General features: G+C 38.2%; 1 protein-coding gene across 1 annotated transcript; it reads right to left on the bottom strand.

Annotated features, from left to right (window-relative positions):
• LOC109842789 (ricin B-like lectin R40G3) lies at window positions 10,465–15,204 on the bottom strand. Its single transcript, XM_020411671.1, has 4 exons — window positions 14,716–15,204; window positions 14,371–14,493; window positions 10,779–11,007; window positions 10,465–10,686 (listed from the first exon to the last, which is right to left on the bottom strand). Coding segments are annotated over exons 1-4 (549 nt in total). The 5' UTR covers window positions 14,911–15,204; the 3' UTR covers window positions 10,465–10,684.

The raw sequence follows: 16,022 nt of genomic DNA, 5'->3' as shown, positions 1-16,022 counted from the left end.
TGAAGGGCTCTAAGTGGTCTCTGAAGAATGTCAGACACGTACCGAAGTTGAAGAGGAATCTTATTTCGGTTGGTCAGCTTGGAGCAGAAGGCTATGTTACAACATTCACTGGAGATTTATGGAAAATCTCTAACGGTACAATGGTGGTTTCCCGTGGCAACAAGACCGGTACCCTCTACCTAACTTCACATGCGAGTGATACCCTCGTGATTGCTGCAGGCAATGAGAGTGCAGATCTGTGGCACAATAGGCTGGGACACATGAGTGAGAAGGGTATGAAGATTCTTTACTCAGAAGGGAAGCTAACCGGCATCGATTCGGTGAAAGTCGGTGTTTGCGAAGACTGCATCTTCGGGAAACAGAAGAGAGTTAGTTTTCTGAAGGGTGGAAGACCACCTAAAGCTCACAAGCTAGAGCTTGTTCATACAGACGTATGGGGTCCAGCTAGCGTGTCTTCTTTTGGCGGTTCGACATACTACGTCACCTTTATCGACGATCACTCGAGGAAGGTGTGGGTATACTTTATGAAGCACAAGTCAGAGGTGTTTAACATTTTCAAAAAGTGGAAAGCCATGGTGGAGAACGAGACAGATCTGAAAGTAAAGTATCTGAGATCAGACAATGGTGGAGAATATAATTTGGAGGAGTTCAAGAAGTTCTGTGCTCTGAACGGGATTCGGTTGGAGAGGACCACTCCAGGGACGCCGCAACAGAACAGCGTAGCAGAAAAAATGAACAGAACGCTGACAGCGCATGCGAGGAGCATGCGTCTATATGCAGGTCTACCAAAAACTTTTTGGCCGGACGTGGTGCATACAGCAGCGTACTTGATAAATCACGGACCATCAGTTCCATTGAACTTTGGGATTCCGGAAGAGGTTTGGAGTGGTAAGAAAGTTAATCCCTCACACTTAAGAGTCTTTGGGTGCGTGGCATATGTCCACACCAGTGACCATATCAGGGACAAGCTAGAAGCTACTGAAGTGTACATTCATTGGATACGGTATTGATGAGTTCGGGTATCGTCTGTGGGATGAGAAGAACAGGAAAATCATCAGGAGCCGAGGCATCATATTCAATGAGGAAGTGATGTATAAGGACAGGGACAATACCAAGGAGGGCCAAAGCAGTGGGAGCAGCACTACGGATGCAGACGCATCCGAGTACATGGATTTGGAGGAACTTCCAGATGGGGGAGACAACGTTAATTCTGACCAAAGAACGGAGGAGACTCCAGGTGCAGAACCGACTACCCAGGGCGAGGATCTTAGGAGGTCATCCAGGGTACCCAAACCGAATCCCAGGTATCTCACGTCACTAGACTACCTACTTTTGACAGATAGCGGAGAACCAGAATGCTATGAGGAGGCTATGCAAGTGAGCGAATCTCAGCAGTGGGAGCATGCAAAGCAAGAAGAGATGGATTCTCTCCACTCGAACGAGACATGGGAGTTAGCCCAGCTGCCTGAACAAAAAAAGGCCTTACATAACAAGTGGGTTTACCGAGTCAAGCAGGAGAGTGATGGAAGGAAGAGATACAAGGCCAGATTAGTCGTGAAAGGGTTCCAACAGCGGGAAGTGTTAGACCCTAGAGGGGGGTGATTAGGGTCTTATGCTAATCTAATCCGATTATATACCAATTAAAATTAATTAATAAGTTATCCTAGCAAGAATGAAATACCACAAGATATATGAGCTATGATAAGCATTGTAAACAATGAGACATATCCTATATGATGAATATATATATGCAATGATATATAAACTAACACAAGATGGTATATCCTACCAAAGAGATATACAATATAATATATGCAAGGATATGTAAACTAACACAAGGGTAAACAAAATGAACTAAATAGTGGATCATATAAATAATGAGCTATGGACAATGGCGATATAAGATATGAACATAAATATAAATGAACGCCAAAGCACACTCAAACACACTATATGATCACGGAGTTCGGACCTTCCGTCCTACATCTCCGCTCATGAGAACTCAATTAAACACAACTCAATGTTACAATCTCTCACAACCCTAATATACTATGTATGCAAATACAATAAGCTCAATGTGGGTATGTGTAACAATGAGATAATATAATCAAATCTAAACTCAATATAAAAACTAGCTTTAAAGAAAGATAATCAAATAACTAAGCAAATGTAAAGCTAGATAAGAGTTTAGAAAACTTCTCAATAGATCAAGAGGTGGAGGGAGAATAGTTGGAAGCTCAAACTTCAATAGATGATCTCCTCAAGCTCTTGTGGAATTTTCTTCACAAACAAACTCTTGAAACAAACTTAAAAACCCTTCAACAATCTTGTAAAACTCTTTTTAAAACTCTCTTAAACATCCATAAGAAACAATGAAAGTTGAGGGCTTTTTATAGCCTCTTAAATCAGCCACAAACCCTCAAAAACCGAAAATATCAAAAACTAGCCGTTATAGGCTGAAAAGACCAAAATACCCCAAATTCCAGCATTCTGGAAATATGCGTATATGACTATGTAAAATCAATTAAAAATAGTAAATCAGTTCTAAAAATTATGAAAGTTTGTGGAAAGGTTCTAGACATGTAGAATGACATGTTAGAGAAAGAATTTCTGAAAAAGCATTTCCCAGTTGAGAAAAATAAATGTTTAAACACAGAAATACAGTTTCTGAAAATCTGCTGACATACACGATTTTGTAAAATCAATTGGGCACATTAAATCAACTCCAAAAATAGTAAAATTTTGAGAAAAGTTTTTAAACATGTAGATAAACATGTCAAAGAAAGAATTTATTGAATATCACTTACCATTTATGAAAAATTATCTGTTTTGTAAAACATGCACGAACATGTGCACGAACAAAAACATGATTTTGTAAATTCCATTAAACATAACAAATCTATTCCAAACTTGATGAAACTTTGCGAAATGTTTATAAACATGAAAAAAAAACATGTTAGAAAAAGAATTTCTCAAATTGAATTTTCATTTGTGAAAACTCATGTATTTTGCAAGTATGTCCAAAACATGAAAACCCAAAACCATGCATATATATATAACTATATATATACATAGAAACCAAATACGTGTGTGTATATGATATTGAGCTTAAGGTACTTAACACACATAATATAAAACCTAAACTAAGTTACCCAAGCTAGATCTTGATCTTCAATAAGCTCGACTTGGTACACTTGCGGATGAAGCTTGAACTTGATCTTTAACTTTGAATTGCAAGGCTTCAACCCGACATTCCGCCAACCTCCATTTGATATCGTCGTTATGGCGCAATCCATCCATCCTTCAACAACGTTGTTTGTCTACAAAACATAGGAATGCACAAACACTAGACAAACAACATTAGTAATAAATTGTTTGTTAAACATCATCAAAACAAGAAGGCCAACAATCTCCCCCTTTTTAATGATGAATATGCTAAATATCACTCACATACAAAAAGATAACGAGAACACATATAAATATGTTAATATGAAAGAAGTGTCTCATTAACAAAAACATAAAGATCAAAAATAGATTTATGAAATCAAAAGAAAAGGAACATGAAAATCATGTAAAAGGTTTTCAAATGAAGACAAATTAACCAATGAAATCATAAATCACAAGTAAATCATATAAGAACATAAAATCAAATCATCATTGATTTTAAAAAATCAAGAGAGGTAACCATATCTGGCTCTTGAGCTAATAATAACCCATATAAATATTCTAGCATCCGGTAAACATGATTTGGGAATAAACACCTAATAAATCCGGAGGGTTATATGAGTACAAAACTCTCATCAAAACAAAACAAATAATCATGAAAACAAAAGATTTTATCAATTAAAAATTGTTTTCATATAAACAAAAGATTTTATCAATTAAAAATTGTTTTCATATAAAAAGATTTCAAAGCATAATTTTCAAAACCAAAACAAAGAAAAATAAAAATACTAAAATTGATTTCAAAGCATAATTTTCAAAACCAAAACAAAGAAAAATAAAAATACTAAAATTCTTGGTTTAAAATGAAATTTATTTTGGTACCCAAGTAATGTTGGTACCAAAAGGTTTAGGGACATGACCCCTATCATTTAAGCTCAAAGTCCTAGGGTTATGAACTCGTTTGGACGCATATGGTGCACTAGTACGGTCAAAACAAAAATTGTACTCATGACCTTTCCGATTGCAATAGGTGCAATGAAGAGGGTTAAATGATTTGTGTTGACCAAGTGGGCGTGCACGAGAATCATTTGCAAATAAAGATTTTTTTTTTAATTATTTTGCAAATGAGAAACATTCTTAAATAATGGTCTATTTGGAACATATTGCAACTTAGAAGCTTTTTGTATATCAAAACAAAATTTAGCAAGATGTCCAAACCTACCACAAACATCACATTTAAAAGCATGTGGTCAACTACAAGCATTTGGCAAATGAGATTTTTTTTCAAATCAAAACAATATTCGGCCAAATGACCAAAACGACCACAATGATCACATCTATACACATGAACATGCTTATGATGAACAATGGGTGCATGTGTGTGTACATGTGATGAAGAAGCTATATGAGATGCACAAGGAGCATTGACATTATCTCTTTCATGAGTTAACTTAGCAAAGTTTGAAAGCAAAGAATCATGATCCAATTTTAATTTTTCATTGTTTTCTTTAAGGATCATATTTTCATTAGAAATAGTATCAAACTTAGAAGTTAAAAACTCATGATCGGATTTCAAAATTACATGCTTGCTTTGTAAATCAATGAAATCATTTTGCAATTTCTTGTAGGCATGCAATAATTTATCACTAGCACAAGCAAGTTCATCATTAGGTAAATCATTAATAGATTCGAACTCGCAAACCTCACTAGGGCTAACGCCTAGTGCACGTGTGCATGAAGCTCCATATGAACTTAAAGCGGGATCCTCCAAAGCTTGTCGGAACGCCTCCAAGTCTCCTTGATGTGCTTCAATAAATGTCCATAAGGTGTAAGCACTATCAAAAGAATCAAGCTTGTTAGACATAAATGAATCAAATGCATTTAATAAAAATTCTAACATAAGCTTGTTCATAATAAACATCTTTTTATCATGTTTGCTCCACTTGGATTTCTCCAACGTGGGCACAATATAAGCACAATTAATGATTTCCCATAAATCGATATTTTTAGATTGAACAAATATTTTGAATCTAAAACACCATTAAGCATAGGGGAAAAACATTGAATTTAGGAGCAATACTAGAATCATAGCCTAAACAAGATGCATCATTCATATCCATAATTTGTAAAAAATATACAAGCAAGATACAAATACAATTAAAACAAGATTAGCACAAAAAGATAACTTGGATCTTTAACTCAAGGCGATTAGACCTTAAATCAAAGAGCACCAAGCTCTGATACCAATTGTTAGACCCTAGAGGGGGGGTGATTAGGGTCTTATGCTAATCTAATCCGATTAAATGCCAATTAAAAGATATACAATATAATATATGCAAGGATATGTAAACTAACACAAGGGTAAACAAAATGAACTAAATAGTTAATCATATAAATAATGAGCTATGGACAATGGCGATATAAGATATGAACATAAATATAAATGAACGCCAAAGCACACTCAAACACACTATATGATCACGGAGTTCGGACATTCCGTCCTACATCTCCGCTCATGAGAACTCAATTAAGCACAACTCAATGTTACAATCTCTCACAACCCTAATATACTATGTATACAAATACAATAAGCTCAATGTGGGTGTGTGTAACAATGAGATAATATAATCAAATCTAAACTCAATATAAAAACTAGCTTTAAAGAAAGATAATCAAATAACTAAGCAAATGTAAAGCTAGATAAGAGTTTAGAAAACTTCTCAATAGATCAAGAGGTGGAGGGAGAATAGTTGGAAGCTCAAACTTCAATAGATGATCTCCTCAAGCTCTTGTGGAATTTTCTTCACAAACAAACTCTTGAAACAAACTTAAAAACCCTTCAACAAACTTGTAAAACTCTTTTTAAAACTCTCTTAAACATCCATAAGAAACAATGAAAGTTGAGGGCTTTTTATAGCAGCCTCTTAAATCAGCCACAAACCCCCAAAAACCAAAAATATCAAAAACTAGCCGTTACTAGCCGTTATAGGCTGAAAAGACCAAAATACCCCAAATTCCAGCATTCTGGAAATATGCGTATCTGACTATGTAAAATCAATTAAAAATAGTAAATCAGTTCCAAAAATTATGAAATTTTGTGGAAAGGTTCTAGACATGTATAATGACATGTTAGAGAAAGAATTTCTGAAAAAGAATTTCCCAGTTGAGAAAAATAAATGTTTGAACACAGAAATACAGTTTCTGAAAATCTGCTGACATACACGATTTTGTAAAATCAATTTTGAACACAGAAATACAGTTTCTGAAAATCTGCTGACATACACGATTTTGTAAAATCAATTGGGCACAGTAAATCAACTCCACGATTTTGTAAAATCAATTGGGCACAGTAAATCAACTCCAAAAATAGTAAAAATTTGAGGAAAGTTTTTAAACATGTAGATAAACATGTCAAAGAAAGAATTTATTGAATATCACTTACCATTTATGAAAACTCATCTGTTTTGTAAAACATACACGAACATGTGCACGAACAAAAACATGATTTTGTAAATTCCATTAAACATAACAAATCAATTCCAAACTTGATGAAACTTTGCAAAATGTTTATAAACATGAAAAAAAACATGTTAGAAAAAAATTTCTCAAATTAAATTTCCATTTGTGAAAACTCATGTATTTTGCAAGTATGTCCAAAACATGAAAACCCAAAACCATGCATGTATATATATAACTATATATATACATAGAAACCAAATACGTGTGTGTATATGATATTGAGCTTAAGGTACTTAACACACATAACATAAAACCTAAACTAGATTACCCAAGCAATCTTGATCTTCAATAAGCTTGACTTGGTACACTCTGTGGATGAAGCTTGAGCTTGGATCTTCAACTTGAATTGCATAGGCTTCAACCACTATTCCGCCAACCTCCATTGGATATCATCGTTGAAGCTCTATTCCATCCATCCTCCAACAAGTTGTTTATCTACAATGAATAGATAACACAAACACTAGACAAACAACATTAGTTGTAAATTGTTTGTTAAACATCATCAAAACAAGAAGACCAACAGGAAGGAGTGGATTATACGGAGATATTTTCCCCCGTTGTGAAGCTCACAACCATCAGGGTGGTGTTGAGCTTGGTAGCTGCTAAAAATCTCTACCTTGAGCAGTTAGATGTGAAGACTGCCTTTCTTCATGACGACTTGGATGAAGAAATCTACATGAAGCAACCCGTTGACTTCATTGAAGAATGAAAGGAAGAGATGGTGTGTAGGCTCAAGAAGAGCTTATACGGATTGAAACAGGCTCCACGGCAGTGGTATAAGAAGTTTGATAACTTCATGCAGAGCAATGGCTATGGCAGATGCAATTCAGATCATTGTTGTTACTTCAAGAGGTTCGGGACCAGCTATATCGTGTTATTACTGTATGTTGATGACATGTTAGTTGCAGGACCGTGTTTACAGGAGATAAACAAACTGAAGAAGAAGTTAGCAAAAGAATTTTCCATGAAGGGTCTGGGTGCAGCGAAGCAGATTCTTGGGATGTGGATCAGCCGAGATACGGCTGAGGGGACATTGAAGTTGAGTCAGTCTGAATACATTGAGAAAGTACTTAAGAGATTCAACATGCAGAATGCTAAGGTCGTTAGCACGCCCCTTGGAAGACAGTTCAAGTTGTCTGGTGAACAATCACCCAAGACTGATGCAGAAAAGGAGCACATGAGGAAGGTGTCGTATTCATCAGCCATTGGTAGTCTGATGTACGCAATGGTTTACACGAGACCGGATATTGCCCATGCAGTGGGAGTTGTGAGCAGGTTTGCAAGCAACCCAGGGAAATAGCATTGGGAGGCCGTGAAGTGGATATTGCGATATCTGAGAGGGACTACGAATATGCCACTGTGTTTCGGGAGAAAAGAGTTGGTACTGTAGGGATATGTGGATGCAGATTTTGCCGGTGATCATGATACGAGGCGAAGCACCACGGGGTATGTTTATACCTTAGGGGCAGATTTTGCCGGTGATCATGATACGAGGCGAAGCACCACGGGGTATGTTTATACCTTAGGGTCGACATCAATGAGCTGGGTCTCACGTTTGCAGAAGATTGTGACGTTGTCCACAACTGAGGCAGAGTATGTCGCAGTGACAGAGGCGAGCAAGGAGATGATTTGGTTAACAGGGTGCCTGGATGAATTAGGTCTGAAGCGGGGGAACGAAGTTCTTTATTGTGATAGCCAGAGTGCTATACACCTTGCCAAGAACCCAGTGTTTCATGCCAGAACAAAGCACATCAAGTTACGTTACCATTTCATACGCTCGATGATTGAGGACAGGAAGTTACAGTTAGAGAAAATTTTGGGGAGCCAAAATCCTACAGATATGTTGACTAAAGCAGTCACCATTCAGAAACTGGAGTTGTGCGCAACTTCAGTTGGCCTTCATATGTAAGAGATGGGGGCGGAGCCACACAGAAGAAGATGCTTGTTAAGAGAAAGCCTGCTGATGACGGTATGGTCTCCAAGTGGGAGATTGTTGGTAATGGGTGTAGACCCTTACCTTATCAGTGGCCAACGCAGCGACCTCCGGCGAGGATGGACAGCGGAGGCGAGCTCGAGCAGGGCTACTGGCGAGTTCGGAGATGCCCCGCTGGCTAGATCCTCTTGAAGGCGAATCGACGGCTTTAGGAGAAGCTAAGTTGGAGAAGGCGATGTCGCGGAACTCGAGCAGGCGGATTTGAGGGTTGCAGGCGGAGTCTAGTTGCAGGCGACTCCAGTTGACGAGCTCGAGCGAGAAGAGCTTGTAGGCGAGCTCAAAGGCATTAGGCGCAGGCGAATTTCGTTGGCGACTCTCCCAGGCGAAATCGAAGATCGCCTCTTCCCCTTTTGTTCGCCTGCGATGTTGGAAGACAGTTGGACCTAGCTGTCTGGCTAGGGTTTTCGTATTTAAACCCATGAGCACGAGATAAGAAGATGCAGCCGCTTCTTTTCTTCTTCTCAGCGATATTCTCTGGTGGCGGCCGTTAATTGAGCACGAGTTTTTCAGAGGAAAAATTCGTTCATTTAATCAGAGATTCCTGTAGCATTTATTGAGAGAGAAGTTTTTCTTGTAGGAAAACTCGCGCCTTTATTTGAACAACAGATTGTTTTTTTTCTGTTGATTCTTTTGAAAAATCTCAAGTTGAGATTTACTCTTATACAAGCTTTGTAATCTTCTTTGATATAAAGGAAATCATTTGTGATACTCCCAAAATATCAGCTAATTGCTTTTGTAAGTCAAGAGAGAGGCATGAGTTGAAAATGATGCTCGACTTGGCAAAGTTTTTGACTTGGCCCGACCATGAAGCATATTCAGAAAGAATGCGCCCATCATCTCATGAGTTGCTTCACCAAATAAGATAAGATCATCGGCAAACATAATGTGGGAGATTATTAGCTCTTTCCTATTAATCTTCATGCCCTGGTAGAGCCCATCCTAATTTCTTTGCAATATAAGAGAAGAGAGTCATTTTGCAGTGAGGATACAATGATATGAAGAGAGGGGGCACCCTTGCCTGAGGCCTTTGGATGGCTTAAAGAAGCCTTCTCATGAAGAGAGGGGACACCCTTGCCTGAGGCCTTTGGATGGCTTAAAGAAGCCTTCTCTATCGCCATTCATATTTACAGAGATTGTAGTCAAAGAAATGCAAGCATTAATAAGAGAGGCAGACTCGGTCATCAAAACCGAACCTTCTAAGCATCTCCAAGAGGTACGGCCACTACAGTCTATCATATGCCTTCGCCGTATTCAACGCTAAGGGTGAAAAAGGAGTTTTTCGTCTTTTACTTGGCATGGAATGAAGAAGTTCAACAACTCCGTAATCATCAGAAGGGTGTTGCTACAAGGACCCAAATAGGGGACCCAAGGCATGGGACAGGTGAGGTGTTACCATCCGGTTGCATGATGTACTGTTCATGAACAGTACATCATCCAACCGGATGATAACACCTCACATGTCTCATGCCTTAGGTCCCCTTTTTGGGTCTCTGAGGCATTAATGTTATCAGAAATGTGTCTCCCTGGGAGACAAAAGCACTTTGCTGTTGAGAGATGAGGTTGGGGAGATAACCTTTTATCTTGCTTGCAATAATCTCTGCACACAAGCAAGAGTACATTTAACACTAGAAACAAATAAACATTATTACACTCGGGATGATAACAGAGATTGAATATTGAACTAACCCAAAAAGGTTAATTTATTAGATATCAATCTCAATTTTCAATTAAACTTCGCGACGCTTTCCACTTCCTTCAGCAGCCCCACGACATCGACAAAAAAGGAGGAGAAGAAAACAGGAAAAAGAGCATTATTATGTCTTCAAAAGTCCAATACATAATCACAACACACATACAAGTAGTACAACCAGTTTGCAAGCTTATAGTGCATCAATTATACAAACCTTCAACAATATATGCCATACGGATGCACATACTCACAATCACGAATTTATTCTTCGGCCAACTGGCAACAACATAGTTCACAAGCGATATAACTCCCCTTCATCCTGCATGAGAGATCAAAAGAACATGAGAAGATGAATAAGTAAACAAAAGCAAGGCTACAACCTAATTTGTATAAGGAAACAGAACAACTTACAGTAGGGGACGATCTTCCACCTCTGATTCTTTCCCTTGAGCCATTCCCAAAGGACAATGATGGTTCCGTCATGAACTCCACCATGATCCTCGTCTCCATGAAATGCATCAAAATTCAAACTTATATTGTTTACCATCCTAATGCAGCGGAAGTTTTCACCCGTATCTTTGCTCTCTGCCCACAGTATTGATTCATCGAGATAATCTGGATTGTACGGAACCAATCGAACCTACACAAAATCCAACAAAATTTATTATCTAGTTGAAAAGTTCCCTCTGCAGTAAAAATCTATGATATTCTTATCTCTAAAGGGCAGCCAAGCGCACGAGGCTCCCATCATTGTGGGCTCTAGAAATGGTCAGATGTAAGCAGCCTTGCACTGGCATGCCAAGACAATAGACTGTTTCAAGACTCGAACTCTTGACCTTCAGGTCACATGGTAGCCACCATAGCGGTGATCCTTATAAGAAAACCTAATGATATTATCAAGCAGAAAATTCATCTGTCTATCAGAAGTCAACTAAAATTCATGAAAATCTATAGAACTTCCTTTTCGATGTGTTAAAATTGTCTTGATCGATGTTTTACAATTGATCAGAAGTTCCCTCCAAAAAATATCTTTGATAAATAATTTACTCACTATTTGGAAAGAAACGTGGTGGGTTACTTCCTGGATTTCCTAATTTCTTAAACAGTGTCTTACTTTTGAAGAAAAATGGAATTTTATATGGGATAATAAAAGAATATTAGGAATTAGGTCACTAGCTCAAAGTGACTAACTAGGAAAAGGGGTTGACATTTGGAACATTACGGTAACAATCCGAAAGTTTAGCACAGAGTACGTATGTGTTCGACAAAATACTTTTAGACCTCACAAAGATTATATATCATTACTAAATCAGGAGTACAAAACTTCATAGAATGATGTCCACAGTGGATACAATAGTATACGTATTATATTAATTAACTAGAGGGAAGGAGATTGGGCATGCAAATTTCTACTTATTGTCTGTTACTCCAGCATTGCTCAGTAGTGTGTGATGCACTGCATCAGCACATGAACTTTCATCATCAAAGTGCAAACATATATAAATTTAGCTACTTCCACCCTGTGGGTCAACAACGTCATAACTTACGAATCATTAATCATGTCAAAATGAATATCCTCGCCTTAGCACCTCCCTACAGAATTGTGTATAACACTCAAGCTAAATAATAGCAACTTGAGTTCGATATGGCTATGGGAGTGTAGAGCTTTAAAATCTTGAAAGATATGTTTCAAGATACCCATGCTTGTTTCAACATAATTATGCAATAGTCAACTAGTCAACTTTCAATAAACGAGGAGGACTCACACAAGGAAAAACATGTGTGATTCAGATCCTTTCAAAAAGTAGGAGGGGCCCGTGTAACATAAACATGCAGATATTTGACAGGATTCTGAAATCAATATTGTGTTGATAAAAGCTTTTTTCTTTTTTACTCCATAAGAATATTATTTTGGTCTTTATCTATAGAACAACCAATGCAGTTTTTGGGAGAGTAGACTGCAATGTTTGCAGCTCTTTGTATATAGTTATCTAACTTGAGTTCGACTTGGCTCGAGCATCCCGAGAAACCCAAGTAATGGAGTTAAATATCAAAAACGTGCTTACCTAGTTATAACATGTGATGCTACTATCTTAATATTGCAGTTATTTCCTCTAGTATATATCTTTTAATTGCGCCGATAGCTTGCAACTGATTTCTAAATAGACGAAATGTATTTTCTCTGCCTTTAATAAATGACAGGCTTGGAATAATTTTGCTTCTTCAATGAATGATATGATATCTAACAAGCACCATGCTCCTAAATAGATAGGAAAATTCATACTTCTAGCATTGCCGTGCTTCCATCAGGTGAGATTGCATCCTTACCCCATACTCCGGAGCATTTTTATACCACCTTTTATGAAAATGTACAAGTGATTAAGTTACTATCAACTTCGTAGCATAATAGATAGTAAATTTCTTACTGAATACATTGGATGCTAATCTATTGATGCTGCCCATAAATCCATGTTTTCTAAGACACTCGAATATAATAACAATAAGTATCGTAAGCCTAACTCTACATAGCATAATTTCTTTTGACGCTAAACTCATGTTTGCTGACATCAGCAGCAGACTGTTAGTATAAAAGGCTCATATCTTATCCTGAAACAGTAAGGTTATATTTTATCCTGTAAAGTTTGACATTAATTCTACCCATGCTCTTTTCTGTACAAATAATTACAAAAACACTGTTTCAAACTAATGCTTATACCACAAAATGAAGCGGACAATGGTATGACTGCATTTCTATAGGTTTTCTTACTTGCAATCACATGAATATGAATATCATGGAGAAAGGTAGCCCACCATCATATTCGATAAACAAAAATGAATCCCACCCAGGATTGTGTATGGATATTTTCAGGATATTGTGGAATATGCTGAAGTTTGGAAGAAAAATGAATCCAGCATTCAACTTTAAAGTATGGGTCGTTGCATAAATTATTATTTCTATTGCACTACTTAAAACTAAATAGTAAACACTTTGATCTGTAAGGAATCACGCATGGTTTTGTATATTCATAAACTCATGCATGTTGTGTATTTGTATATTCATATATCTATTTAGATATTTTGGATACTTTAGCATGAACCAAATTTATATTTATATTTTAGATGGATGGATGTGTATATTAATTATTATGACTATCAAATTCCAGGCCTTAGAAATTATTCAGACGCTCAAAAAATTAAATCCGTGCACAAATGTGTAATTACATGCAAATGCATATCTTAAAACCAAACTTCAAGATAACAAGGACTCCACTACAGTACCTACTTGAATTTAGTATCAAAACTGAAGTTTCAAAACAGGAATAACCCATCTTCATTGGGACCACTGCTGACCACTTTAAATATCTTACGAATTTCATACACAATAGAAAAGCGAGAGAAGATAAAACAAGCATTGGGGTACAATGAAGAGTGACTGGAAATGATTATCCAAAGTCTATAACCGGGAAACAAGGGTATAACAACATAGAGTTAGTTTTTATGTCCAAATTTAGATTACGAGAAGTCTTGACCCATATATGACCCCAGTTTAAGACATGTTTCAATTTTTCTCCAAATGTCTGAAGCATATTCAAACTTGAAATGGCCTGCCTAAAACATGTTGGTCTCCATGAAGATAGGTTACAAATTACAAATCCATACAACTTGCACAAAGCACTGATCGCTACCAACACACATTGATTATGTCGTATAGGAAGTTAACCATGATGATTAAATCAAGTCAAAGCAGACTGACACTATCTATGTTAGCTACTAATGACTACCAATATTGGCTAATAATTGATTAGAATATCAACATTGGCTAATAGAAACTCGAACAGAAGTAGAACTCAAACTGATGCCATCAGTAGGGACTGAACCAGGAGATTAGTGTGCAGATAGCGTTAGGCGATGAGCTCTGAGACCTTTTCAACAAAATCACAACCTAATCCGAAACTCGATGTTATTGTTACATCAAAATAGGGTTGTTGTAAGGTTAACTTACAGGATGAGTTGCTCCAACTGAGTGCTTGATAGCCTCTCCAGTGACTTTGTTTATAAGTGAAAAGGACGGGCAACCCTCTTCATCCTTCACTCTTGTGCTGTACTTCAAATCTTTGATCCAGTGCTGAAATTAAAGAAGGGAACTTGAATCATTAATCTAAAAAAGGTCCACCTTGGTGGCAAAAATTAGTAAACCCAAGCCGAAAGATCCAATTTTGATTAAGACCGAACAATTCCCAAAAAAAAAAAATTAAACACAAAAAGCTACCCAATTCAAAAGATCCAATTTTGCTTCAAACCCAAAAATTCCCTCAAGAAATTGAACACAAAAGGATCAAAAATCAACCTGATACTCATCTCTGGGATCAGCGGGCACGAGCACAACTTTCCCCTCCCTGATCGACAGCGAGTAGTCCTCCGCGGCCTTGGTGAAAACCCTCACCGTCGGCTGACGTGTCACCTCCCCCATCCCGCTCTCGTGGCTCACGTGACTCACGTGCTCCACCACCGGCGGGGGGAAGAACCCCGGGCGAATGCTCATGTATGACGCTGAGGCACCTGGTTCTCGTACCCGTACCCGCCTCCGTAGCCGCCGGCCGGCCCACCTCGTGGCTCACGTGCTGCACGTGCGGCGAGGAGGAGGAGGGCGTAGTTATCCGGCGCCCGTACTCGTGGCTCACGTGCTGCAGCGTGAGATCCGCCGTAGAACGGCTGGGGAGGGGCGGAGGGGGCTGGTAGCCGTAGGGGTCGTGAGCTGGCGGGGGTACGGGTTCGGATCGGCGTAGGGATTCGGTTCGGGTACGGGTTGGGTTCGGTTCGGTCTTCATCTTCGGGTCGGCTGTGGGGGTGATGTTGGTGGTAGGTGGCGCGAAGGGGAAGTCCATGATTTTCGTGGTGTCCGGGAGTGAAATGAGTAGTAGGATTTGGGGGTTTTCCAAGCTTTTAAAGAGGGGAGTAAATGTCTTCTTTGGTTTATGGACGTTAACGAACGTGACCACGTTGTGACCCAGTGGTTGCTTTGTTGGTCGGAACAAAATCACACAAAAGTTCCTCACTGCACGAACCGGATATGGTCCATCAGAAAAAAAAGGACAAATTTTCAAAACCGCCCCTTTTAGGATTTTATTTGCAAAAACCGACCCTTTTTGAAATTAATTACAAAAACCGACCTGTTTTCAGCCCAGCGCTGAAAACAGGTCGGTTTTTGTAAAAAGTTCTCCGAAACATCACGGGAGTTGAACTCCCGTGAAGTTTAGCAGATTTTTAAACTTCACGGGAGTTGATTCACGGGAGTTCAACTCCCGTGAAGTCTAATTTCTTCTAAAAACTTCACGGGAGATGAACTCTCGTGAAGTATTATTAATTCAACAAACCCAGCGCCGTTTCTAAATTCTCTATAGTATTCATTTTAAAGTGGGTTATATTTTGATTATTTTTCCACCGATCCAAACTTCTTCAGTGCATTAATGGCGGAAATCTCAATCTCTTGATCCGAATCATCAAATTCAGCGCTTTCACAATGGCGATCTTCATCTCTCGGTCGCCGATCACGATGGTGATGTTTGTCTTCGCTCTTTCTCCAAATGATAGGCCCGATCAAAGTCCCAAACAATTATTTCTCTTCGCTCTTTCTCCAGATCCAAGTTACAGTTT

This window comes from Asparagus officinalis, chromosome 5, assembly GCF_001876935.1.
Source record: "Asparagus officinalis chromosome 5, Aspof.V1, whole genome shotgun sequence".
In the NCBI taxonomy this organism is placed as follows: Eukaryota; Viridiplantae; Streptophyta; class Magnoliopsida; order Asparagales; family Asparagaceae; genus Asparagus; species Asparagus officinalis.
The sequence above is the reverse complement of the archived record's forward strand: the minus strand, read 5'-3'. Positions and strand labels throughout refer to the sequence as shown.

Excerpts from the sequence above, each read along its gene's own strand:
- LOC109842789 (XM_020411671.1), bottom strand. The coding sequence starts at position 14,910 with ATGAGCATTCGCCCGGGGTTCTTCCCCCCGCCGGTGGTGGAGCACGTG. Across the intron at positions 14,494-14,715 it reads ATCCCAGAGATGAGTATCAG|CACTGGATCAAAGATTTGAA; the intron begins GTTGATTTTTGA and ends CTTTAATTTCAG. Across the intron at positions 11,008-14,370 it reads CAGTTGGAGCAACTCATCCT|GTTCGATTGGTTCCGTACAA; the intron begins GTAAGTTAACCT and ends GATTTTGTGTAG.